The sequence below is a fragment of the Meleagris gallopavo genome, chromosome 4, assembly GCF_905368555.1.
Source record: "Meleagris gallopavo chromosome 4, MGAL_WU_HG_1.1, whole genome shotgun sequence".
Lineage (NCBI taxonomy): Eukaryota > Metazoa > Chordata > Aves > Galliformes > Phasianidae > Meleagris > Meleagris gallopavo.
The window spans coordinates 57,133,747-57,160,733 of record NC_139407.1 but is presented as its reverse complement, the minus strand read 5'-3'; the positions used below and the strand labels follow the sequence as shown (position 1 = coordinate 57,160,733).

The 26,987-nt window shown below is 39.4% G+C and overlaps 1 protein-coding gene across 2 annotated transcripts in view; it reads right to left on the bottom strand.

Annotated features, from left to right (window-relative positions):
• BOD1L1 (biorientation of chromosomes in cell division 1 like 1) overlaps positions 1–17,612 on the bottom strand; it is a 35,308-nt gene extending 17,696 nt beyond the window's left edge. For both annotated transcript variants that reach the window (XR_014883217.1, XM_085223459.1), the window contains exons 1-11: positions 16,892–17,612; positions 16,422–16,546; positions 14,973–15,163; positions 13,257–13,847; positions 12,725–12,874; positions 11,306–11,475; positions 10,439–10,562; positions 9,544–9,688; positions 8,392–8,467; positions 1,955–8,072; positions 256–323 (exon numbers count right to left, since the gene is read on the bottom strand). Coding sequence is in view for 1 of the 2 variants with exons in the window: in XM_085223459.1 (XP_085079585.1) it covers positions 256–323; positions 1,955–8,072; positions 8,392–8,467; positions 9,544–9,688; positions 10,439–10,562; positions 11,306–11,475; positions 12,725–12,874; positions 13,257–13,847; positions 14,973–15,163; positions 16,422–16,546; positions 16,892–17,098 (7,965 nt within the window). In the remaining variant the exon portion in view is untranslated. The remainder of the gene's footprint in view (positions 1–255; positions 324–1,954; positions 8,073–8,391; positions 8,468–9,543; positions 9,689–10,438; positions 10,563–11,305; positions 11,476–12,724; positions 12,875–13,256; positions 13,848–14,972; positions 15,164–16,421; positions 16,547–16,891) is intronic.
• Between the last annotated feature and the right edge of the window lie 9,375 nt (positions 17,613–26,987).

Here is a 26,987-nt window from a genome sequence, read left to right as displayed (position 1 = left end):
AGCAATCTTGGATGTCACTGTCATAGAAGGAAACACAGCTAAGGAAGGGAATTGGTTCTACCACAGAATAACATGGACATCACACAACTTTAATGCCAATTGTTTAAAAGAATACAGCTGAAAGTTCTGAAAAAATGACCCTTTGAAAGTTTTCAATTGCAGTTCTTATTGAACAGAAATAAAAGGTTTAGTAAGAAATCTTAGAAATTAAAACCATGCAAGAAATAGTGAAGAAATTCAAAATATCATAAATACCTCTTCAGTTCTCAAGTCAGTTTCAAATTCTAGTTCTTCTGCCAACTTTGGTAAAGCTCCATTATTGCCTAATGAAATACAAACACGTTGAAATAATTCAATTATATTACACTGTATTTAGCTCAGTACTAAAAGTACCGTATTCAGCTACAGTAGAACACTATCGTTTAGCATCATCTCACAAGCACAACATGCAAAGACAGCCTCATCTTGTAGGCAATGGAAACTACAGCAAGTTTGTCTGCAGCAAACCAGTTCAAAAGAATAACTCAGCATCTGCAAGAACACACGTACTTCTCTGTTTTCCTTAAAAACAAGAAGACTGGTGAATATAGGCTGTCAGGGTTTACTAGCTTGCTTATGACTTCTGACTTCACTTTCTTTTCCTTGCTTTTCCATTAAAAACATCAACAGATTTTCTGATCCAATTCTAAATAGCAAATTACTGCTGTATGAATGAATGCATAGGTACAAGTTAATCCTAAGAATAATATTTTTTCTTTAAGTGACAATTAGGTCTAAACCCATAAGCTCTAAAACCACAACCACTGGAATTATCCCATTTCCATAGACTCAGTACCTCTCCTGTCAGTGATGGTTGTTTCACAAAACCTTAAAACCCCACCCATTTAATTCCGTATGGGAACTACATGCTTTCAACATCTGAAAAGCAAGCCATGCAGACATAAACTTTGTATGATCTATACAGCTATTTTGGGCACCTATTTTATAAGCGAAGGCAACTAGAGAATAAAACAAACTCACACCATAACATTTTAGTGCATTTTTGAAACAACAGCAAAGCCAAACAGGAAAAGGAAAAGCCTATAAAAATAAATATTTGAACAGCAGTCCATTCCCATTGGTGTACACAAAGATAAGAACATTTATCTACTGATTCTTCTACCATTTAATTTCTCCAAAATTTACAGTGAACTTGATCTTTAAAGAATTTATTATTTCCTAAACCTGGTGTTGCAGCTAATCTAGAGAATAAGAAAGGCTGAAAACAGAAAAATGTTCATTATGTGGTATTTTAAGGAACTTGCAACCATGCAAATTCACTTGAAGTAATAACCTTTTAATAAAAATGGAACTAGAAATAAAACATGATGTTTTATGTCATCATATTCTCATATTGATGAACTTCAACCTAAGATGAACCCTCCAACCTAAGCCATTCTATGGTTGTATAAAGAGACTGAAGCTAAATTATTATGATGATGATTTTTTTTTTTTTAAAAGTCCTGAGAAAGTCTGCAGTTATGATTAAGGAGGGTCATTCTTGATCTTCAAAGATCACTACAAAGTTGCCATTTTTAAAGTGCTGAACATATGGTTAAATAAAATATATCCTCCTTCCTATAAAAGTATTTTTGAATTTCTGAACATTGGTAATAAAACCTCTTGCAAACAACATATTAGCTCATAATTTTAAGTTGATACATTTAATAACAATTCTGCAATCTAATAACATTTCTTTCAACACACCAGATACTAATTTCTTTAGTCACACAGATAGACACAATTACACGCTTAACTATTTTTCATCAATTCACAATTAGCAAATATTTTGCAAGCTACAAAGTCCGATATATCTGAACAGCCTAGGTTACTGCTAATTCTAGTCACAGTAAAAAGCATTTATTGAGGATATCTACAAACTCAAGAGAGAACAAAACCCCACAGAAATCCTTACCTGAATTAAAGGTTGTATTAGTTTTCTGAAAAGTAACTTCAACTCCTGAATCATCTGTTTTGACCAAGTTCATTTTATCATCACTGCCATATAGCTCCTCTACATGCAACACAGGACAATCACTTTTCTCCCCCAATTCTGCTTCTATAGTCTCTTCACTGTGGTTATTTACAGTTAATTCATTTGCAGAAACTAAGGAAGGAGACCGTTCCCCAGGCAATGGAGTCCTTATTTCAGAAAAGTCACTTTCTAAAAGCACGTTTGAGTTGCAGTTTATATCCCTTAATGTTTCACCCTTTACTGATGCTTCCGAAATGATGCAAGAGAGTTCTGATGTTACGTCCTCATGCAACACATCTTCAGCTTGTTCATCATCCTCGTTTACCTCTGAGGAAGGACTTGGGCACACAGCAGTCTCCGTACTAATCTCCACGCAAAGGGCTTCATCTACACTCATGAGATTGACTGAATTTTCTTCTGGTTCTGTGATTTCACTGTCTACAGTCATCTGAGATGCTGTTGATGCTCCCCTCACAACACTTTCATGGGTCTCATTCTCTTGACCAATTACAAGCAAAGAATTACCGCTTTTTTCTGGGCCCGCAGTTGATAGGATGCATTCAATTTGGTTAGCAGTATTAAAAACTTCCTCACTTTTGTCTTTTACTTCTGAACTCTCAGCATCAAGCTGACTTTCTTCTATGACAGTAAATGTGAAGAGACTATCGCATTCTTCCATTGTGCTCAGAGCAATCACTGCCCCTTCTTTATCTCCTATACTTGAAGCAGCATCCTGATCTTCACTGTTGGTGGCAACCCTCAGCATAGGACCTCCACATTCTCCCACAAAAATCACAGAACCTTTGCCTCTTGCATCTGCATTGAAAGCAGCTAGTTCAAACTGTTCATCTACAGTAGCAGTGGTTTCCACAATCTTACATTCCTCTGATGCATTTGGAGAGATATCCTCTTCATCTCTTTCTGCTACAAGGAGTTGATCCTCAGCTTGTGGTGCTGCACTGATCAGGACTATTTCACATTCTTCTGTCATACTCGTGGTGATCACAGCAGCTTCATATCTCCCTTCTGTTTCTGAAGCAGTGAGTTTACTTTCATCTTGTACAGCTACACTAGACATAGGAGCTTCAAAACATTCTGTTGTACTTGTAGAGATCATTACTGTTTCATTTTTAGACTCTGTTTCTGAGATATGTTGAACTGTCTCCTCTGCAACTTCATCTGACATCAGGATTACTTGTTCTTCCACAACACTTGTGGAAATCATAGCACACTCATCTTTTTCTTCTTTATTGCTAGCAGTTGGATGACTTTCATCATCTTCTCCTGCACTGGATGCACTGGGCATGGGAATGTCATATATTTCTGTGCCTATAGAAACCACAGTACTTTCATTTATTTCTTTTGTTTTCACAGAGGGGAGCTGATCATTGTATTCAATAGTGGCACTAGACATAGGAGCCTCAAATTCTTCTACAATACTAGTGGAAATCATTGTGCACTCATCTTTGTCCTGTTTACTGCTAAAAGCAAGCACACTTTCTTTAAATTCTGTAGCTGTGCTGGGCATTGGCACCTCTGTGCCTTCAACATCGACTGAGATCATAGAGCTTTCCCCACTTTCATTTGCTCTTGCAATGGTAAGTGGACCATCCTCAGCATCTATGGCTGAATGTAATGGAGCATCACTTCCTTCCACTGTACTGGTAGAGATGATATCACCTTTAATTTTTTCCTCTCTGTCAGCAGGAATAAGAGAATTTTCATCTTCCTTTGGAATGGCACTACTTATAGAGCCATCAAGTTCTCCGCTGCCAAAGGTCATGGCATTTTCAGGCTCTTCAGCACCAGGCTGACCTCTATCTTGCAGAATCATAGCACTAGTCATGGGGCCTTCACACTCCTCAGCATCTAGGGGAATCAATGTACTTTCATGTTTTTCTATGCATGCAGCCACAGCATCCTCATCATCAGCACTTGCACTGGTTACACTGCTTTCAACTATCCCTTTAGCACTTTTGCAGTTTGTGCCACAATTAGCTTCTTTCTTTACATCTGTCATGCTGTCAACGGTAAGCTTATTTATATTTGTGCCAGCCAGTCCTGACTCAGCTTCCATTTGTTCAGCAACTATGCAGATAATGGAACTTCCACCTTCTTCTGCACCTATACAAATTAGTGTATTTTCACCTTCTGTTCCTGTACAAGTAGAAGCATGCTCAATTTCTTCATTTCCCCTTCCAGTACTGGTCACAATACCCTCACCTTCTTCATCCTCTTCTTTTGAGCCTGTACTAGTCACAAAACCTTCATCATCACAGGGACCAATGCTGACTATAGTGATACTAGCTTCCTCCTTTGTCCCTGTGCTGTCCATTGCACTTTCACATTTTTCAGTATCTAAACAAACTGCAAAACCTTCATTGCTGTCTTCTAGTCCTGTACAGAGAACTGAAATTTCAGCATCATCTTCTGGAGTTATGCCTGTGCTGGTCACTGTACTTTCACCATTTATAGTATCCTCACATTTGTCACCAGTAGTTCCAGTTGTGGCACTGTTATTTGTGACCACTGCAATACACGCCCCACTTACAGAACCTTCTCCCTGGGCATCTGTACCAGTTACTGAACACATAATGAAGTTACGACCTCTTTCTTCTGCACCTGTGCAAGTCACAGTACTTTCATGTTCTTTTACTTGGCCAGCTCTTATATTGCCCCTAAATCCACCTGAACTGCCACCACTTGTTGATCCTTCACCTGATTCTGTACCTGCACTAGTTACAGCACCATCACTCTCCACTTCACCTAAGCAGGACACAGAACTTTCTAATTTGCCTGCACCTCCACAAGTCAAGGTCTTTCGTTTCTCTTCAGAGCCCGCACTAGTTACCGCATCATCTTTTTCTTCTGCTCCAGCACTATTCACACTATCTTCATTTTCTACTCCACTTCCATTGACTGAATCCTTACTGCTTCCTTCTGCATCAACCATAGTGCAATCATCATTTTCTTCTTCTTTTGTACTTGTCAGAAAGCTTTCACTTTCTGCTAATCCTTCAGTGACGACACTGCCACCTCCTTCTTCTGCTGCTGTAACTGTACACTCACCAATATCTGTTCCTGTAATGAAACTACTCCCCTCACCAGTTTTTACCCATATGCCTGTCGTGAAACCTTCATCAGCTTCTATGCTTGTGCAGATTAATGCCATCTCACTTTCTTCTTCTGAGCAAGTGGTTGTAGCATCACTTCCCTTTTCAGAATGTAATGCACCTTCAGCTCTTTCTTCTCCTGTACTAGAGGCCGCTACAGTGCTTTCAATCTTTTCTGTGCTAGTTCCTATCACAGTGGCTGGAACTGTTTGTATACTGCTGTACAATAGACTAAGTTTACCACTTCCTGCACTGGTACCTACAGCACTGCTTTCATTTTTATCTTTTACGCTGCTATTCCCTTCTTGCCCAGAAGCTGGAACAGAGTCTTCGACTATTTCTTCAGGATCTCTTCTAGATGTTAACACAGAAGAAGACTGTATCATATTACAAGTATCATGCACCTCATTCTGTTGCACATTATCCATCATTGTGCTTCTTTCTCCCTTTGTGGAATAATTTGTATTCAAGCACTCTTTTTCTTTCTTTTTCAGTTTTTTTAGAAGTGCTTTTGTTGGTACATCTCCACAGTCTTCAGTCACACCAGTCCTCAAGCTTTCCTCTTTTATTTTCAACTTGCTTCTTGGAGTGCTTTCTAATTTTGATGCTTTGTCATTATCTTGAATAGGTGAGCCTGTTGCACTGTTTTCCATTACTTGATCATCAGAACGGGGTGCCTCATTATCTTTTTCTACATTGTTTGTCTTAGTGTTGTCATCACCAGCTTTCATAATAGAACTCAACACTACACTATCTTCTTGTTCCATGTATACAACCTGTGTTGCATCATTCTTTGAAGCTGCATCATCTTCAAACAAAGAAGTCCCATCTGAATTATGGCATTCTTCTTTAGATGTACTAGACATACTACCCCAACGTGTAAAACCAGAGATTTCCATATTCACGGACTTAGGATCGGCAGCATCTTCTCTGGGAGAATTAATTGCTAAAGGAACATTATCTGAATTAGAATTTACCACAGTTTTAAGATTCTTTGGTTTTCTGCTGTCTTCTGAAGTTCGGTCCTTACTGGGAGCATTCAGTAAGATTCCATGACTTTTTCCAGATACAACACCCATTTTATAAGCTCCTTCTTTATGGAGTCCTTCATCCACAGATGTTTGTTTGGGTAAAGCATCTAAGGCACCAACTTGCTTATTAGGGATATCTTCTTGTTTATTAGCTTTTTCAACTGCAGCCGGAAACTTCAATTCAGAAGCTTCAAGATCTGCCAAGCTGTGTTTTAACTCCTTACTTGCAGAAAATATTTTTTCTTTTGCTGTGTATTTGGCATCTGTGGCTTGGACTGAATTTAAAATGTCTTTTCCTTCCATTATAGATTCTTCTTGTACTTTTTTTTCATCCAAATCAAGTTCCATCATCTCTCCTTCATGACCAGAACACACGTCATTACTATTCATATTTGGCTTCTGAGGAGCAGGAAGAGAGCTGCTTACAGTTACACCAACTGATTGCTTCTCCTCTCCAAGCAAATTGTGGTTTGATATATTGCCTTTTCTGTTTTCACAGGGTACCTTTTTACTTTGTTTTTTATCCACTGTCACTGTGGTGCCCATTACTTTTTCATGTCCACCATCCATTTCTTTCATATCTTTATCCTCCACTTTGGCACATTCTTCCTTTTTCTTTATTTCTTTGTTGCCGTGCTTTATGCTTCTGCTTTTGTGACCTTCAACAGATAACTTTCTTTCCAGCTTGGAGTTACTCAAATCTTTATCACTTCTACATTTCTCTTTTACAGATACTCTTTCTCCGGAGTGTAACTTAACTCTGTGACTGGAGTCTTTTTGTGATCCCTGAGTTGACTGCATTCCACTTTCAAGCTCAAAATCAGCACCACTCTCTTCAGATATTTTATCTTCATTTTTGGAATTGTGTTGCTTATCCAAATCATTCTCCTCCACGTTCTTATCTTTGTCCAGTTTCTGACTAGTATCTTGTTTTGCTAAATTTTCCTGTAATTCTGCTTCAGATGCTTTCAATTGTTTACTATGACTCTTTGACTTAGACTTCAATAAAATTTTGTCTTCTGCAAGGCTCTTAGATCTTCGTCTGTCTTTATGAACACCATCTTCTTGTTTCAAATTACAGTCAGAATTAGTTGATTTTATTTCATGTTTTTCTTCTGAATAACTTTCACTTCTTTTGTGCGATGCAGAAGCAAGTTGCTTTGAGGCACTTATAGAATCCTTCTGTGGCCTAGAATCACTCAGAGATCTTTTGGACTTGTATTCTGCTCTTGATTTTTCTGTTGAGAGATGCCTGTCTTTTTTATTTTCCTTACGAAGTAACTCTTCAGCTTTTGAAGTGGAATCAGAAATACCTTTTCCATCTTTTCCCGTTACTGATATTTTCCGTTCGCTTCGGTGTTTACTTTTTCTTTCAGATTTGTCATCTGAGGAATTCTTCATTTGTTGACTATGTTTCTGAGCACCATCCTCTCCTTTCAAACTTTTCTCGGAAGAATGGAGCTCAACATCTTCAATTGATTTATGAATATTATCTCCTTTACATTTGTGCTTTAAGGAAAGTTTATCTTCTAACGCTGTTACTTCCTTTTCATTTTTATCTCTGTAAGACTTGGCTTCTTTTTTGGCAGCGTTTCTCATATGTTGAATTTCTGTGTCACTATCTTTTTTGGGGTGTTTTTCATTTTTAAATATGGTTTTCTGCTTCTGTAGTTCATCAGTATTGGCTTCTGCTCTTTCCAGTTGTCTTTTTGGGTCCTTTGTTTCAATGTCCTGTTGGGTTCCTTCAGTATGAAGAGATGTGGAGATTTTTCTTTTATGTTCTTTTTCCACTTTAGAATCAGTTTTGTTTTCCTCAGCTGAATGTACCGATTCTGAAAGTCTTCTAAGTGGTTTAGAGGTTTCAGTTTTGCCATGGTTATGCTTTAATTCTTTTGACGAATTTTTTTCACAAGTCTGCAAAAGAAAGTTAAATATATGTAGGCAGATGTTAGAGTTCCTTCACTACATGACTGACAATTGTTGAAGGCAGATTAAAAACAATGCAGTAGGGAACCCTTATTATAATAAGAATTGATGAGAAAAAAATTAATCTTATTTCAACTGATTGCTATTGTAGGAAAGCCAAAAAAAAACCCCAGAATTTAACAGTCTGCTTGACCTTGAACTTCATTATAAAGCGAACTTTCCTTTTAAAAACAATTTAATTGCAATTAAAAAGATCATAATAGTACTTCTTTTTGTAATTAATTTTATTAGCCTTAGAGACACATACCTCATTTGTCTTTTGCACTTCCTTAGAATCATCTTCAGATGGCTCGTATTTCTTTTTCCAAATATCTTCAGCATGCCTGAAACAGGTATTTGGATAAGCAATCAGAAAAAAAGACAGCAACTCAAAGCTAACATGACTTTGTAAACTTTCTGCTCTTAAAGCTGAAGATGAGATAAACGTACACTGAAATACTGAAGGAGAACATGGTTACAAAACTTCTGACTATACAGTTTGTCCAAATTATGTGTACTGACTTCATAGATGTCCTTTGGACGACACTGCTTTAAAGCAGAGAACATCAGTATGACAATATTAGTAGTACAGTTGTCCCTGTAAAATAGTTAATAGATTTTTCTTAAAAACAAAAAAAAAGAAAGAAAAAACCTAATGCTCTCCATTTATAAAGAAGAAAAACTGAAAAAATATTTTCTTTTAGAAATATGGCTCATTTACTATATCTACACATGTACATAGACAGATATGCATGATTGTACAAATAGGAAATATGAAATTAAAGACCAGGGTGAGCTGAACATCAAGCAAGCCAAGTCATTCTTCTGGAACAACTGCAGAGCACATTCCAGCATGCCAGTGCGAAATGTATTTTTTTTTTTAATGTATATGTGCAAATTATAAAAACATACACAAGCAGTCAATTAGCTTCACTACTTTCGATCTGAAGTTTGTTGTTGTTGTTGTTTTTTAAATCTTACTTCCTTAATGAGGTCAAGAAATAAGGTAAGTGAATGAAAATGTAGTAATGAAAAGCTTGGAAAAAACAACAACAACAAAACAAACATGATAGAATACAAAACGTTAAATATGTACTAGGAACTCTGTCACTTCCAAAAATGGAAGTTAATGGAGATATATCACACATTTCTTCTCTACTAGATGCACAAACATCTCACAGCTCTCCATTCTCATGTCCTTTTATTACCATTCTGTGCATATGAAGTCATACAAAGGCTGCTGAGTTGCTGTATATTAAGCAGCCATAACTTTATACTTATTAGTAATAAAGTTAACCAAGTATCTTAGAAAGAAACTGTTTAAGTAAGTAAGGCCAGCGGCAAAGTTGAAGAGAAACAATTTAATCTACAAAAATGAATTTTTGAAGATTTCACCTCTTTTGACTAAATACGCAAATACCTTGAATCTCTTTTTCTTTTTCTGCTCAAAGCTACTTTTTTTTCTAAGAATTTCTGTTCTTTAAGCACATCCTTAATGCTGGTACCAGTAGCTTTTGACTCAAGACTTCTTGCTGACAATTCTTCCAAATTCAAGCCACTTTTTCCTGAAATTTAATACACAAATGGTGAAATAATTAAGTATGTCTGTAGAACACTAAATGTATAAAACTAACGTATATGAGCATACAAGCAATATAATCATGGGTAATCCAGTAATTTAATTATGTATATACTCAAACCAGAAATCAGATTATTCAAACATTGGACTTTCAAGAGAAATGAAGAGAGGCCTATTGTCATCATTTTACCCTTATTTTCCCTTAAAATAAGATCTTGTCTTAGTTTCAAGCTGGGATGTAATTGTTTTCTTCAAAGTGTCTGGTATGATGCTACATTTTGGTTCTATGAGAAAAACAACACTGATAACACACTGATGTTTACAGTTGCTGCTAAACAATGTACAGAACCAACGCTATTCATAGCAAAGGGCCTAAGAAGCTCAGAATGAACAGAATCAGGAGAGCTGACTTAAACTGGCCAGAGCGATATTTCATACAATATGACATCAAGCAGAAGGAGTTTTTAATGGGGGGGTGGGAGTTCATCTCTCTCTCTCTCTCTCTCTCTCTGTCACTTCTTGTCTCTCTATCTCTATACATATGTTAGTATATAGTTTTATCTCAACCCATGAGTTCTACCTTGCTAGTTTTTCCCTACTCAATTCTTTTTTCCATCTTAATAGGAAGAGGGGGAGCGAGCAAATGACTATGTGGTCCTTAGCCACCTGCTGGGTTAAACCACAACAGGCCAAAAATAAAGAAAAAAGAAAAAAGAAAAGGTTAAAATATTCATACCTTTAGCATTTTGACTTCCACTTTTCAGGGACTTTGTTTTTTCTGCAGTTTTCTGTTTACGTTTCTCTTCAAGTCTCTCCCTATTCATTCGTCTTCTTAGGAGTCTCTCCTCTTTTTCTTTGGCCTGGAGGTATAGAAGGAAGAAAAGAATTTATCATTAAGTCAAAGAATATTCTACAGATATACAGAAATTCTACAGAAAACAGAATGCTTTGGCTTGAGGCAAAGAAAAAATTAATAGTACTTTGAAAGCTTTACATCAAAGCAAATGGAATCTTACAGTACTCCTGTAAGGTGAAACTAGCTGACTCCCAAAGAGTTACACTGCTGCTCAACACAGCAGATAGAGACCAATACTTCTTAATAAACAAACATATCTAATTTATATAAATATTTACGTAAAAGAAAAAAAGGCAGAAAAAAAACCATATAGTTTATAGGTGTTTCCTTGCAGCTTTTTTTTTTTCTTCCCAGATATAAAATAATTAGAAAGCGGTAGGTATAACTGATTTACTACTATTTTTTTTTCCAGCTCTATGAACCTCAAATGCGTAAGCAAAATACAGACCCTATCTTACTCAACACCCACAAGTCCCCAGCATTAGCTTGGATCGAAGAATGCTATGTTAATAGCAACACACATTCAGACATAGTAGAAAGTCTAGAAGAATGACTGGTTCCTGTTTTATGTGCTTTCTTCCAGAGGAAACATACTTAAACCTCTCTTCTCACTGTCTGAAGAAGGGACAGAGGTACACAGAAAACAAAACTGAAATCCTCCTTACAAATCAGGGCCAAGGAGTGAAATTTTGGTGCTGGAACGTTTAAGGAATTAAGACACTGAGCACTAACAAAACTCAAACTTACAATGGACTGGCGACGTTGCTCTACTGTTCGTTCATCATCAGAATCACTGAAGTATTTGGAGTACAAAAAAGGCTTACGAACATAAGCATGACGAACTGGCTTGGCTCTCCCATCACTCAGTTCATTAGTATGAGGCTTTGCCTTATTTTTATTGTTTTTCTCCTCTTCATCTGAAAAGTTTTTTTTTTAAGTATACAGAGAGATTAATAAATTAAGGCAGTACTTTCAACATCACTTCTGAAGAAACAAGCCACCCCAAACTTAACTTGCTTTCCTCAAAAACATAGTTAAAGTTCAAAATACCATTAAAGTACTGAAACCTGGAACATATATTAATTTATGTACACTGTTCAGCTAAAAAAAAATTTTTCAAGATGCTAAAAGGAAAAAAAATTATAATGAAGGGCTTAATCCTCGTACCTGAAACCATGTTGCACTATATCTATAGTATTTAGCTACTTCCAGCACTGTGTAAGTCAGAATATTACTTCTGCTGTGTATTAAACTAAGCTTCTTTCTTATCCCAAAAATTTGTACACCATTTAAAATCTTCAACTAGATAGGTTTGCTGAAAATACTTCAACAGAACATACTTGTTTACACTAATGTAGTATTATTTGAGTAAAACAGAAATAGATTTTATTTATCAGCATTATCAGAGATGGTGCAAAAGCAGTTATGCTTCATACCATAAAAAGCATTCACACCCTTGAAACATACTTCAGGCTTGTTTTTACGTCATGCAATCTATCATCAAAAAAAAAAAAAAAAAAAAAGCCAGAGAACATACAAGGAATTGAGTGCTTCTACAGAGTATTTTTAGAGCAGAAAAGATAAGTTCAAAGTAATACCTGCAGAAATCATTAAGAACCTGTGGTCTGACAAAGAAGACTACAAAATGTAACCCAGTCAGAGAACAGGTTTATCGTTTCCCAACTCTTAAAGCTAGATCAATTCACATTTCTTCTGCTGCGACCATGTAGAATTTGGAAATACAAGCAAATCTAAAGCTCTGAAAATAAAGTCAGCCAAGCCACGTACAACCAGTACTGCAGGAAAACTAACAAATCACTCCAGTGTTATGCTACATTTCTGGCAAAAAGGAAGGTAAAAAATCTCATTGCAAAGCGTCATATCCATCACTTAAGTGGTTCTGTTCTCTATTATATACTGTAGTACAAGTAATATGTACAACATTTAGCATATATATAATACTATTACAAAAAAGAGACTCAAAATACATCTTCTATTCATCCTTCATGATTGCACAAACACTACCAGTCCAAATTTAAAATCTTCCAGGTACAACACAAAATACTGCAAAACATCAAATTTGTTAGAGAATGTACTCAAGTTACAAAAGAGTTGCATATTATTTCTTGCGATTTTACCACTGCAATTAACAATCTAATTGTTTACCATCTGATGTGATCTCCCCCTCTTCAGTACTGTCAGAAATCACAGGTTCCTCTTCGCTTTCCTCTTCAAAGGAAGAAAGGTCACTCGTATGGACAGAGCTGACAGTGATGTCACTGAGTACATCTGTATCTGAATCTAGCGATGTATGTTCTTGCAAAGGAGAAAAAAAGAAGTTGTAATACAGCCCATTGTATTTGAGAAGCTTTTCTTACCAAAAAAAAAAAAAAAGTTATTTTAACATTGAAAACGAAGTCTTAAGAAATAGCAAAGGAAAAAAAAAAAAGATTAACACCTTAAAGTGCTGAGATCTTGTTGGAATAACACATACCTAAGGAGGAAAACGCCTGAAGAATCAAAAGATCTACATTTCCTGATTCATGTACCTTAGTGAAAGGAGATGAGCCATGAGCTAACCATGGCTAGTATGTCAGAACTAGCAGAAAAGATATGTTCCCACACACATTTCTAATTCAGCTCCTGAATACACTTTAACATATCCATATTTTAACAGCGAGCATTGCCCATATCATACCTTCTTTAGTACTTTCAGATGCTTTATGTTTATTGCTATTTTTTTCTGGAACTAACTGTTTCACTGGTTCTGATTCTTTCACTTGTTTCTCTTCTTTTGACTTAGCAGTATCATCATTTTTCTTCTTATCAAGTTTTTCTTTCTTTTCTTTTCTTCTATCACTTTCTGGTTTCTTTTCACTTTTATCTATTAGTTTACTCTTCTGATCTTCACTATCCTGTTGTACTTCTTTACTTGTATCTTTAATTGTAACAGATGAACTACTGGCATCCTTTGTTGAACTTTTTATTTCTTCACTTTGGCAAGGAAGCTCATTTGAATCTTCACACTTCACAAACGTTTCAGCCCCTTCTCCAGAAAGATCAGAAATTGCTTTCTCTTTATCTGGCATGTCTTCCATGTTTCTCTCAGTGCTACCATCAACACTCTGCTGAGATAACAGTCTTTTTGCAGCTTTGTCATTGTTCTTGGAACTTGAGTTTTCTGTCGAAGCCCTGGCAGCACTTGCTTCTTGGTTTAGAGAAGTTATTGTTTCCAAAATGGACATTGCATCACTAGCTACATTGCCACTAGGAGCAGTAGTAGAAACACCTTGAACAGGAAGAAAGAAAACAGTTTAAGTTAGTTTCTATCATTTTCCACGACAGTAATGTTTGAAGGGAAGTAGCCATTTAGCTAGAATGACAATGACATTAAAAAAGTCAAAAGAAAAATTAATTACTACTCCATTTAAGATAAATAAGATTAACCAAAATATTTCACTAACTTTGCATCTAGAGATTTCAAATAAAGAACAAGATGTCACAATCTTCAAGAAACAGCAAGAATGGTCTATGAGAAGGATGCTCAACTTTATCATCAGTAGGTTAGGGAGAAGCATACTGCCACAAGAATTGTACATCTCTTCCCCATGGTATCTTGATAAATGACATCAGAAATGAACTCAGTGTACAGATCATAGAATAATAGAGCTATCAAAATAACATATCGCTTTCCTATTCTCTTAAAATGAATTTTGAAGATTGATGAGAAAGGGTTAACTGGACTAGCACTGCGAGCTGCAGCTGGCTTGTTAACCCACTTACTTTAAAGGAAGCGGGCCCCACAGGAAAAGAGCTAGGATTTAAATAAAGGGTCTGGTTACAAGTAGATGAACTGCAGTGGAGTCTCTTAGGAAGAAAAAGAACGGACAAATACCTGCCAAAGCCCTTAGAAGCTGATACAGGGCAACATAAATAAAAAAACAAATAAACTGATGTGTTTATAAACAAACTAAGGATTAGCTGATTTGCAGCAGAACTTAAGCTCCCGAGAGAATCTTAGCACACAGTGACAGAATTAACACAAATGTCTTCCAGATAACCCCTTCTGATCTACCAAAGGATAAAAAATTAAATCATTCTTTTCGTACAGCTATGTTTCATTTGACCATACAATACTTACAGAGCCAGAGCCTAAGACCAACATTCCTCACCACAGTAAATTCATCCCCTTTAAAGCTCCAGTAGAAGTGACAAAGTGATACATGGTGACATCTCTCTTGCCTTCTAGCTTTATAATTGTAGCAAGACACAAGTATAATTGCATGCTGCTTGGAGTTCAGCTTGCTAATATGGATACCAATGATTCTGTGCCAGCAACAAACCTAGTCAACGTTCCCTTTCCTAATGAAAACAAACTTTTGTTACTAGACTGCTAACAGAAAAGGTAGAATACCTTGCACTGCAACAGACGTGTCCGTTTTCTCCTCACTTGGAGCTGTACTGGGGCCTGCCTCCTCTTTGTGATTGAGTGTTGCTAAAAATTCATGGACAGCTTTTTCCACCTGAGGTCTGAATGTGTGGTTGATCTTTGGGTCCACAACCTGAGAAATAATTCTGTCAATTCCAGATTCCAGCATTCCAGACCTGGAACAAAGTTACATTCACATTTAATAAGAAAATGATTTTTGGAGAACGTCTTAATGACATATGTTCGTTTAGATATCATGCAAACACTCCTAAACACTTCAAGTGAAGCACTAATGTTTTCTGAACATCACTCAGGTACGTATTTAGTCAGCTGTCTGTATTTCCACAGTTTTAACACCTTATGAATTAAGAAAAAGTCTAAGAAATGAAGTAATCCAATTGAAATGGCACAACAGAACAATCTGTGGCTATGTCATTACTGGTTATGTCTACAAATGTTAACTAACTGTAAAAGTATACTTTGGAAAAAACATTAAGAAGGAATCTGATCTTATCAACTCCCATGGCATAAAACAAATAAATTTTGGACAGCATGTGGAACAGATTAATCAGCCACCACTGTTCTAATTCATTTTTCACACAAGACAGTGCGACACACAAGACGAGTTTGTACAGCTTTATAGAACACCTTTAATCTTAAGTAACAAAATTAGTGACAACAGGGAACTTTTTACCTTAGGGTTTTCTCCAGACCCCTCTTTATAAAAGATTATGCTGTCTTTTGACATCATTGCTTGGTTTAAGAAATCCCCAGATCCTCTGTACCAGTTACCAAAAGTCACTAAACCATAACTGAACACATTTGTTCACAAATCCTTTGTATGAGACCCAATTCAGTGACAAAACTCACTCTACTTGAAGAAACTTCCCAGTGCCTCTTATGACTACTTTTTAAGAAGTAAAACTAACAGAACATGAAACAACCAAGCATTAGATAAGCGCATGACATCATTTTGATGTAAGAGCAGTCCCACAAAAGCTTTTCTCCCTCTAGACAGATTTACATCCAGTTTTGTGTTTTGTGATTTGCACTTTGCAGGGCTTTATCTGTCAAATTCTATCAATTGCCCTTAGTTCAAAATCAGGTAATGGAAAATACTACTACTATTACTATTTATTTTTAAGAAATAGTAAAGATTATCCTCAGCTGGGATCTCACACCCCAAGTCAGAAACAAGCCTTCCATCACCAGATAAGTTCCAATCACTCAAAATAACATTTGAAGCCTAACTCTGAGTAATGCTGATGACAAAGTGCTAACTGAAATAATACCACTGTTTGCTTAAAAAAAAAAAAAAAGCTTAACTAGAAGTCTCTTGAAAGAAAAAAGGCAGCTTACAACTGACCTACAGCTTCAGGTAGCTGTCACACAGCACAAACGTATTCCAACAGAAACCCCAGAAGTACCACTTACTTGAGAACCTGCTGCCTAATGTTATTTCTCAGCTGGTTCTTGTTGAGATGAGGGCTCCAGGTATGAGTGGCCAAATGGTTGCAAACAAAGTTATCAACACGCTGTCTCAAATTCTGATAGGCAGGCTGAGGAAAAAAAAACAACAAAGCACAAGAGAACAGAGAGGTTGGACGACGAACAGCTCTCCAGAGTAGCCGGAGGCCTCACGGCGGCCAGCCGCAGGCAGCGGCCGTTCCCGGCTTGCTACGAGGGCTGTTACGCGTTTAACGCGCGCTGCCGGAACGGCTCGGCACCAACAGCCGCGCTCGCACCACCGCCCTCCGAGAACGCGGCCTCAGCTTCGCCCCGCGAACAGTCGAGGAGGCGCGAGTTCCAACGGCCCGCGCAGCCGCCCCTCGCCTCCGTCCCGCCCGACCCCGCGCCCGGGGAGCGGAGCCGGCAGCCCCCCGGGCACCGCCGCCCGCCCGCACCTTGGTGTCCACGTCGGCCAGGCAGTCGCGGCGGAACTGGTCGAAGAGCCCCTGGCTCTTGAGGTGACTGACGATCATGGAGACCAGCTCCGGCTCCGCCGCGCCGCTCCCGGCGCCGGCCCCGGCCCCCGGCAGCGGCGGCTGTTGCTGCGGGGGCGGCGGCGGGGGAGGCGGCGGCGGGGGCTGCGGCTGAGGGTTGCTGGCCATGGGGACGGCGGGGCGGCGCAGCCTGCGGGGAGCGCGGCGGCCGGCTCTCCCGGCCGGGCCCCGGGACGGGGCTGGTTCCCGAGCGGCGGCCGCGGCGGCTGTGACCCCGGAAGCGAAAGGGAACGGAGGGAGGAAGCGAGAGGCGACCAGAAGGGAAGCAGCGCCGCAGCTGAGAGCGGCGCCATCGGCGCGAGGCGAGCACTGGCAGAGCCGCGCGCGGCACCCGCGGGCCCTTTAAGGGGACGGAGGGGGCGGGGCCGCCGGCGGGCCGCCGCTGCGAGGGCCCGATCCGGCTGCGGCGGCGGGGAGAGGGCCGGAAAGGGGTCGAAGCGGCGCCCCCCGCGTTGCCCGCGGCGCCCGGCCGCGCCTGAGCCCGCGGCCGGGCGCCGCGGGCAGCGCAGGAGCCGCGGGAATCCCGCTGTCCCTGCCGTCCGCCGCCGCGCCGCTGCGCGCTCCCCGCCGGCGCCGCCGCCGCTCCGCCCCGAGCACCGCCCCTTCCTGCGCTGGCCGCCATCATGGTGGGGGCAGCACTGCGCGCTTCCTCCCTCAGGCGCGGGGCGGGGCCACGGCGGGGCCTGGGGGCGGGGCCTGGGGTGCTGCTTCCGGTGATGCCTGAGGGGCAGCGGGCGGAACGTCGCTGTGCGGCGGCTGCTGTGTGTGGGGAGCGTTGCGTGTCCTTTTGCCTCTGCGGTTACTCCAGCAAGTGTAAACATTTGCTCAGGCTCCGTAACGCTTCTAGATGCTACTGGGTGACAGTATTATAAATATTATAAAATTATAAATATTTGCTTTATATGTCACAATGTTCCATGCTTGTTCTTTTAATTGAAGTTTTCATGCTGTCTCTGGTTTGCAGTTTACTTACCTTTATTTTTCTCTGTATTACAGTCACAACTGTTGAAAATAAAATCGCTTGACTGCTCTCATCACTGAACATCTCCTGTTGCTTTGAGCTTAGCATAAACTGCAAGCTAGGGATCTGTAGGCTAACTTACTGTGAGAAAATCAGGATATCAAAGCCAGTAAATAAAAACTGAAAATCACAGAATCACAGAATGGCCAGGGTTGGTAGGGACCTCAAGGATCATGAATCTTCAATCCCCCTGCCACATGCAGGGCCACCAACCTCCACATTTAACACTAGACCAGGCTGCCCAGGGCCTCATCCAACTCAGCCTTGAACACCTCTAGGGATGGGGCATCCACAGCCTCTCTGGGCAGCCTGTTCCAGCATCTCGCCACTCTCTCTGTAAAGAATTTCCCCCTGACATCCAACCTAAATCTTCTCTCCCTCAACTTAAAACCATTTCCCCTTGTCCTGGTCACCCCGCTGCCTTCATTTCTCCAGGCTGAACAAGCCCAGCTCCCTCACCCTGTCTTCACAGGGGAGGTGCTGCAGTCCCCTGACCATCTTCATGGCTCTCCTCTGGACCCTCTCCAACAGCTCTCTGTCTTTTTTGCACTGGGGGCTCCACACTTGGACGCAGTACTCCAGATGGGGCCTCACAAGAGCAGAGTAGAGGGGGACAATCTCCTTCCTGTCCCTGCTGGCCACCCCTCTTCTGATGGAGCACAGGATATCATTTGCCTTCCGAGCTGCAAGGGCACATTGCTGGCTCATATTAAGTTTTTCATCTATCAAGACTCTCAGGTCCTTCTCCGTAGGGCTGCTCTCAAGGACTTCTCCTTCCAGTCTGTATGGATGCCTGGGATTCCTCCGGCCCTTGCACTTTGCTGTGTTGAATCTCATCAGGTTCACCCAGGCCCACCTTTCCAGCCTGTTGAGGTCCCTCTGAATGGCATCCCTTCCTTCTACTGTGTCAACCGCACCACTCAGCTTGGTGTCGTCAGCAAACTTGCTGAGGGTGCACTTGATTCCATCATTGATGTCATTGATGAGCATCGGTCCCAAGACAGACCCCTGGGGGACACCGCTTGTTACCGGGCTTCACCTGGACATAAAGCCATTGATGACCACTCTTTGTCTGTGTCCTTTCAACCAGTTTCTTATCCATTGAGTGGTCCACCCATCAAATCCACATTCCTCCAATTTGGAGATAAGGATGTGGTGGGGGACCATGTCAAAGACCTTGCTCAAGTCCAGGTAAATGACATCGGTCGCCTTCCCCTTGTCACTCCATCATAGAAGGCCACCAGATTGGTCAAGCATGACCTTCCCCTGGTGAACCATGCTAGCTGTCTCGGATCACATGCTCATTCCTCATGTGATCAAGCATGTCATCCAGGATGATCTGTTCCATGATCTTAGCAGGCACAGAGGTGAGACTCATCGGCCTGTAGTTCCTGGGGTCCTCCTTGTTCCCCTTCTTGTAAATGGGAGTGATGTGACTTTCCTCCAGTCATCCAGGACCTCATCTGACAGCCACGACTTTTCAAATATGATGGAGAGCGGCTCAGCAACCGCCTCAGCCAGTTCCTTCAGAACCCTAGGATGCATGCCATCCAGTCCCATAGACTTGTACACATTCAGTCTCATGAGGCAGTCTCTGACACTGTTAATGTTCTTGTTAAACAAATTTTATGATATGACGAGTGGAGATCTCGTTCAACTACAAATGTTAATCATCATTAAAAGTCTGACTGACAGTAAAGGCTGGAGTCTCAGGACTCTTACTGAGACTTGAAAGCAAGTTAGAAGTATAAAGCTTGTTTCTAGCTGTCCTACTGTAAGGTAAATTATATCTATTAGGAAAACATCCTTCTTGGAACAGTAGTGAGGCACTGGAACAGGTTGCCCAGGGAAGTGGTGGAGGCACCATCCCTGGAAGTATTCAAGAAATGTGGAGATGTGGCAGTGAGGGGTATGGATATTGGGCATGGTGGTAATGGGTTGAGGGTTGGATTAGATGATCTTAAAGTTCTTTTCCAACCTTAATGATTCTATGATTCTATCTAGATGATTTAGATCTTCATAGAATGAACTAAATCTGACAAGTATTTAAGAGTATTGTTATAGTATTATCTGTGGATAATGGAGTAATTTATAAAAGCTGGAATCTCTTGGAAGACAAAAGCACCAAAGTTTAAAAGCATTGTGAAGTCTCCAGCTTGGAGCCTGGTACAGTGCCTACTAGTATATGCCAGAATGAGGTCTATTGGATCTTTACATCTTTTCTCAATAAAGAAAAGTATTGTCAGTGCTGACTAAAGGTCACGTAGCAGTAAGCAATAAAGTGCAGAAGTCAAGGGCATCATTTTTGTAAATGCATTGCTAATTTTAGAAATTGTGTGTGACTACGATAGAGGATGAAAAATTCAGACTTTGTTGGCAAGTTAGCAACATCTTAGGTTTTGGGGGTTTTTTTGTTAGGAAAAAGCAATGCAACTTACATTTATATACATACATACATACATATATACATATATTTCTCCTTTCACAAAAATTCAAGAATAATGCAGAAAATGGAAAGAAAAAAAACACCCTTTTAACAGCACAAGTGATGTACTTGCTTCACTGAACAGCATACCACTCACACACAAGACATCACAGACTGGAATACCTGTAGTCTTTGTCTCAAGCTGTGTTAAGCAGTGTGCCATAAAATAGTAGAGAGCAGGAATCCATGAATGAGATTTAGGAATTTTAGAGTTAAAAAAGTTCAGTTATGCCTACTGGTCTGAAACTATTGTAACAAGCAGTCCATGTTCTAACTGTGCTATGAGTTTCCTACCATCCCTGGTTACACACAACTTACTTGCTGCTACAGGTTTTCCAGATATTTTATTTACCGAATTAAGTAATCCAACACTGCAGAACTTTAATCCTAAATGCTAGCTGAAGGTGGGTTTTTTTGTTGTTGCCTGGGTCCAACTGTACATTGTCCTTTGGGAAGATGCTGTAACAGGAACTAAAAGCCTCTTGATAATAAAACAATAATTTAAATTAAACAATCTCTATAATCACTGTACTCTCTTTACAAATAAGTATACACAGAAGAGGGAGCTATTCAGAAGAATTCAAGTTTCATCAGGAATGACTGAAATACCTGAGCAGATTCCTGGATAGTAAAATCTTTAAACCTGCCTAACACCAGCTAGGAATTCACCCCAACTGAATTGCTCAGTTCATCTTCTACATATATGGTAATGTCTGTCTTTGTACCATCTGTGTTATCATTGTTGCTCCATTTTGTGAGGCTATTTTCTTTTGTTGTGTAGCTTATGTGTTGTTTATTGTGGAACAATAAACCACTGAGCCTTCAGTGATGAATTGATTTGTTGTAAAAATGTGCATCCCCGATGCATAAACAGTATATTTCATGATTATCTGGCTAAAAAAGTGTCAGATTTTCTTATGTTTGCTGATGGGGGACTTAATACAAGAAGTCAAAATCATTACATCTGCGAACAACACCAGTAATCACAGTCTAATCCAACCTGTTTTGAAACAACATAAAAATGGTGCCTCGGTATTGCTGAGGTTCTGTGCTACATCCATAAGGCAAATCTGGTTTCAGCTAAGCTGCAGCATAAAGTGCTCAGGTTGTAAGACTAAAATGTAGCCAGGACACGTGCTGTATCTCTAGCTGTGATGTTATGAGATAGATACCCTAGTGCAGCAGTAGTCTTGGTGTGTGAAGTGTTCTTAGACTTCCAAATCTGGAGGATATGATTTTGTCATCCTCTCTGCGTAAACAAATTTTGATAAACTCTTTGTTGTTTACTAAAGTATGCTTGAAATGCTTTTTCTGCCTTCACAACCATGTTTTTCACAAGTGTTACTAGTGTTTTTACTTGTTCTATCACTATAAACACATTTTTTTTCGTATGGTGCTGACTAGTAAGGCATGTGTAAAAGATTCTGAAGTTTGCTGGCTTAAGTATTATTGAATGAAATGGCAAATGTATTTTGATACAGTAGGAGGCTGTCTGTCCAAAGGCAAGCTGTTAGCAGGCTAAATACTGGAAAAAAAATTAAAATAGTGGCCAGACAACAATTTCTGAAATGTTGAAAGAAATGTTTTTATTGAAACCAGCCCGTCATGACCTTGGTGCTGACACCTCTCTTACTTTTCAGTCATTTCTGAAAGATTCCTAGAAAAAATCCTGAAACTGCATGAGATCCTAGTCCTCGTGCACAAACTGAACAGAGTGATTGAAGTCAGTGACAGTTTAGTTCAAGGGAGAGGGCAATTGTAGCTCCTCAGAGTGGATAGTCAAATAGATAAACTGAAATGTGCAACAATAATACTAAGGCTTTCATGTTCAGTAACTAACATTTTTTGGTTGTATTTGCTGGTTGAAAGTTGACTGGTTAAAGTTTGAAAAAAATTCTGTCACATTCCAACAAACTACATTTTCAAATAGTTTTTCTTTGATATGAAGAGAAATGAATTCATTTTTATATTGCTTTAAGATGTAAAAGTGCTTTAAGCTTCTGACTATAACTGTATCTGAAAGGTTAGTGTTTTTTTTTTTTTTTTTCAATTTCAGATCTTCAATATGACATCCAGTTTGCACATCATGCTTTTAAAGTACATTATTTTGCAAGTACAGCTAAACCTCTTTTCCATTTGTTCTCATTTTATGTCTCTGTTGAGGCCAAAAAAGGAGTTTCATCATCCCAAAATTTTGTGACAAAGATGAGTAGAGCATGTTTAGTGGATGACATATGGGAGCAAAAAAGATTACTGACATAAATAGCTTTAGCTCACACAGTTATTTGATTTTTTTTCTGTTACATGAAAGAAATCTGCAGTGGCAGATGGAGTCTTGACCTGACCATGAGTGGAGCACACATCTGTGTGGCCGTGGTGGTGACTTATGATATGTTACTTTGTGATGCACTCTTCCATGGTAATAAGGAAAGGGAGACAAGCACTAAAGCTTTCTTACTTCTTCACAAGTAATCAACAACTAATTGATGCAATATGTCTGGGATTGTTATTGGCATCTAAGGGACTGGACACCTAGCTCCTGCTAATTTGATTGATGATCTCAATAAATCTTTTTTTTTTTTTTTTTTTTTGTCTAAATCTAGGTTCTTGCCCACTGAAGAAATACCGCCTTATTTCACCATTCACATGAAAAATACTAGATTGAGTGGAGTGACTGCACAGCCTGTAATAGATGATTTACTTTGCTGTTTATTTTTGACTGGAAAATACGTGCTTCTATTTGTGTATAGAGAGACAAAGAAAAAGTTAATAGAGGCTTTTTCTCCAGAGAGAGCACAAGAGATTATACACTCTTTCACTTTTGCCTAAGTGTAATTTTAACAGTAAGGTAAAACAGTATAGCTTAAACATGAAAGCATAGTGAGTGGATAAACGAAAGCATGATACCTTTTATATCAGCATTCTTTGCTGACTGCAGCAAGGTGAAATCAAGGTGGAAGCACTGCTTAAATGCGATGCATGAAGCCTAAAGTAGAGCTGATGGACTGAATTTTGCTTTAATTTATACCTAGTGCAGTTCCATTGAAGTCAGCAGGGAGATGGATCAAAGCAGGACTTTGCTGCTAAATAATAGGGTGCTCAAAATTGCTCATGCCATCTTTTTGCAACCTTGGTGTAATCCTCAAGGGAAAATTTGAGTTATCATATTTAGTATGAAAAAAGTGTTTAGAAACAGAATTTAAAAAAAAAAGAAAAAAATTGAAAATGGAAGTTGGTCTTTTGGCTTGTTTTTTTTTGTGTTGAAGTGACATAAGATCAGAAAAAAAAAAAAAAAGGGCCTGTGAGTCATCTTCCAACAGCATTCTTTTAGGAGAAGTGGGGGTGGATAAGGGAAGAAGACGAGTTATTTTGTCACTGCTGACCTACTTGGTTCACTGTACACCTGGGCAATTGAGATCTCTTGCTGTGATTGTTGGGAGCCTGCAAAGAAAGAGCTGGTAGGAAATGGGACCTGGTAGGACACAATGTCCTGCTGGCTTTGGCTATGGGTAAGATGTGGTTGGTGGTGTGTCCCTATTCCCAGCCCGCTTGTTAGTGTGGTTGTGGACCTGCTGGGTACCTGAGCCTGAGATCCTGGCCTTGCTCTCCACTGAGCAGGGATAGGGGAGGGGAGCATTGTCCATGAGGCTGGTTGCTGTGGTGGACCTGAACAGAGGACTGGGACCCATAAGCATTACACTTCAAGGCTAAGTGCAGCCCTCAGAACTCATTCTGAATAAGGTGGGATACGGGGAAAAAAATCTTCAACAAAACAGCAGAAATGAAAATGCTCATTTCACATCAAGTTCTAAACACATTTAAGTCCTAAATGCTCCATCCTCTTGTCTCTCCTGTACTCTCAGCTTCACTCCTCTAAAGAACTCCTTTATCTCCATCACAGAGCTTGATTTTTCTTTGAGCAAGGAGATGTGTGTTGGCATGCACCCTGACTAGTGATTGCTTTTGCCGAGGCTGGTACCTTTCCTTCCAAATCTTTCCTTCTCACCTATTGATTTTCACAAAGATGATAGGAATTTAATGTCTTCAAGATTGGCACTTTTCTGCCAGACTTCATTAAAATTTGCTTGCAGTTTCAAAAGTTATGGGGCAGGGGCTGGAGAAAGACAGATAAATTGTCAAAGAGTTGTTATCTGGGGAAAAAAAGAAAGGAAGAAAATAAATGAAGAGAAGCTTGAGTCTGCTAGGATATATTGTGTATGGAGATAACTGGCTCTGAATGTATTCAGAGACCAGTTGCTTTCTGAATAGGAACTGATGTAGAAGGCAGACAAGGGGAAATAATCCCAGCTAGCACACCACTCCTCAGTGCACAGGAGGCATAGGAAAAGGCAAGGTTTTCTATTTCATTCATTTAACTGGAAGAAAACTGAAACTCGGGGAAGATTACTGTCAGCATTGTGAAGACCAGTCCCAAACATTCAAGTGTTCCATGTTCGATCCTAGAGTAGGAGGTGAGTATTTTTTAAAGTTTATTCTTGTGAATGTGTATACAAGAGTAACACACCTAAGGTATTTTTTTACATTCATTTGGTCCTAAGAATGTTTGAAATCTTTTTGGAGTGGAGAAATGCAATTTTGCTCCGGAAGTGAGATTTTTAAAAAACAAAACAAAACATTTTTGTGCTCAGTAAAAAGGAGCTACTGAGGCTGTAAATGAGGAAAACAATTTTGCAGAAGCCTTTTTCTCCTGTTTTAAGTGTGCTGGCTGGAAGAAGGACAGGCTGCTGAAGCACAGCCCTCCACTAGCCTCAGGCTGCTGCACCCAGCTGGCTTGTCCACCAGCCCCTGCCAAGCACACGACAAGACAGCTTCATCTGCAACCTCCTTTGCAGGAATTGCCTCAGGTAGAACCAACCTGGTCCCTTTTTTTGTTTTATTTTAACCCGTGGTCTTTGTTGCTGCATGTTAATTGACCATCACCTCGCTGACTGTTAACACTAAGCATACAGCTTCTTTTGTAAGAGCAATTCTTAAGAGCAGTGTTGCACTGCAACTGATTTATTTTTCTAGTTAGAAACGTCATTTACTGCAGGATCTTCTAACCTTTTGTATTGTACATTTTACTTAAAGACAGTTTTAATTCCTTCTATATATTGACTTAAAAGACATATTCTTCAAGTTTTTATCAGAGGAGTGTTGAGAAAATTTTAGGCAATGCCCCTCTCTCCTGTATGGTGTTATGTGACAGTGGAAACTTGTCACAGAGCAGAAGGACCTGCTTGCTCAGGCACCACCAAAATATCTTAGAATTTAAACTGCAAGAAAAGCAGTTAGAAAAACAATTAAATGTTTAGAGAATTTAAATAGAAACCATTTGCTGGTAATGTCTGCTCTCCTCTGCAGCTTGAGCTCTCCTTGCTCCCCTATTATATAAGGACACTTGAACAAGAATCCACTCTCAATCTTCTTCCATCTTTGATGTTAACATCAAAGAAAATGATTCAAAATGGTTATGGTTTTCTCAGTCACAAAATGAAGTATGGATGGAATTTTTTTTTTCTTTGACTCTTTGTAAGTCTTAAGTCATTTCCCAGGCCTGTTTGTTTTCTCATGTGAGAAAAAGTAGTATGAAATTTTCCAGAGTTTTTATTGTAGCTACTTCTGTCCATTAATGTAAAAAGCACTAGCTTCCCACTCTGCTGAGCCAGAATGAATAATTGCCCATTTTGGATGAGAATACTCCTTGCTTTCTAAAATAAAGGATATCATGAAGCTTCTCAGGACTGGTACCACAAGGCTTCTGCCTCCAAACAGGTGTGTGCCACTCATGATAGGACCTTGGGTTATTTTCAGCTTTGAATACTGAGTGACTGTTAAAATCAATTTTATTTAAGAACCCTCACAAAGATTACCCTGGAAAGATCTGTATATGCATGTATACACATTACGTATGTAAGTATATGTAGTTGTTTAATAAAAATATCCTTCTGCCCTTGCTTGTTTCTGTGAAAATTCTGAATAGTCTTGAGGCACCATTTCATGCTTCTGTGCTTGTTGAAAAGACTCTAAAAAGTCAAGATGATCACAGATAAGATGTACATACTCCCCATAAACTAAAACTCTCTACAACATAACATAAATCTCTTCAAAAGAGAGCCTGCAATAAACATCTCAGAAGAGGAAGGGAGTGAGAAGAAAGATACAAAATCTTTCCGAACTCTATCAAAGCTGATAACATTGAAACTTTGTTTATTGAAATCTGAAAAACATACATAGCACTGGATTTGCTTTGACTTTTTCTGCTGCAGTTCCATTAATTGCAGTGGTACAGTACAGCATGTAAATCAGAGTGGGACTTTACCTTACGTGTAGCAGAAGAGAGAAGGACAGAATTGCCATATGCCAAATTTCTCACTTTGCCTGAGGGATAGATTAAAATAACTTATTACACAAGCAATCCAAACCTTGGGGGTAAGTAAAAATATTTCTAGATTCTCCTGGGATGTATATTATAGATTACTCCTCTGATA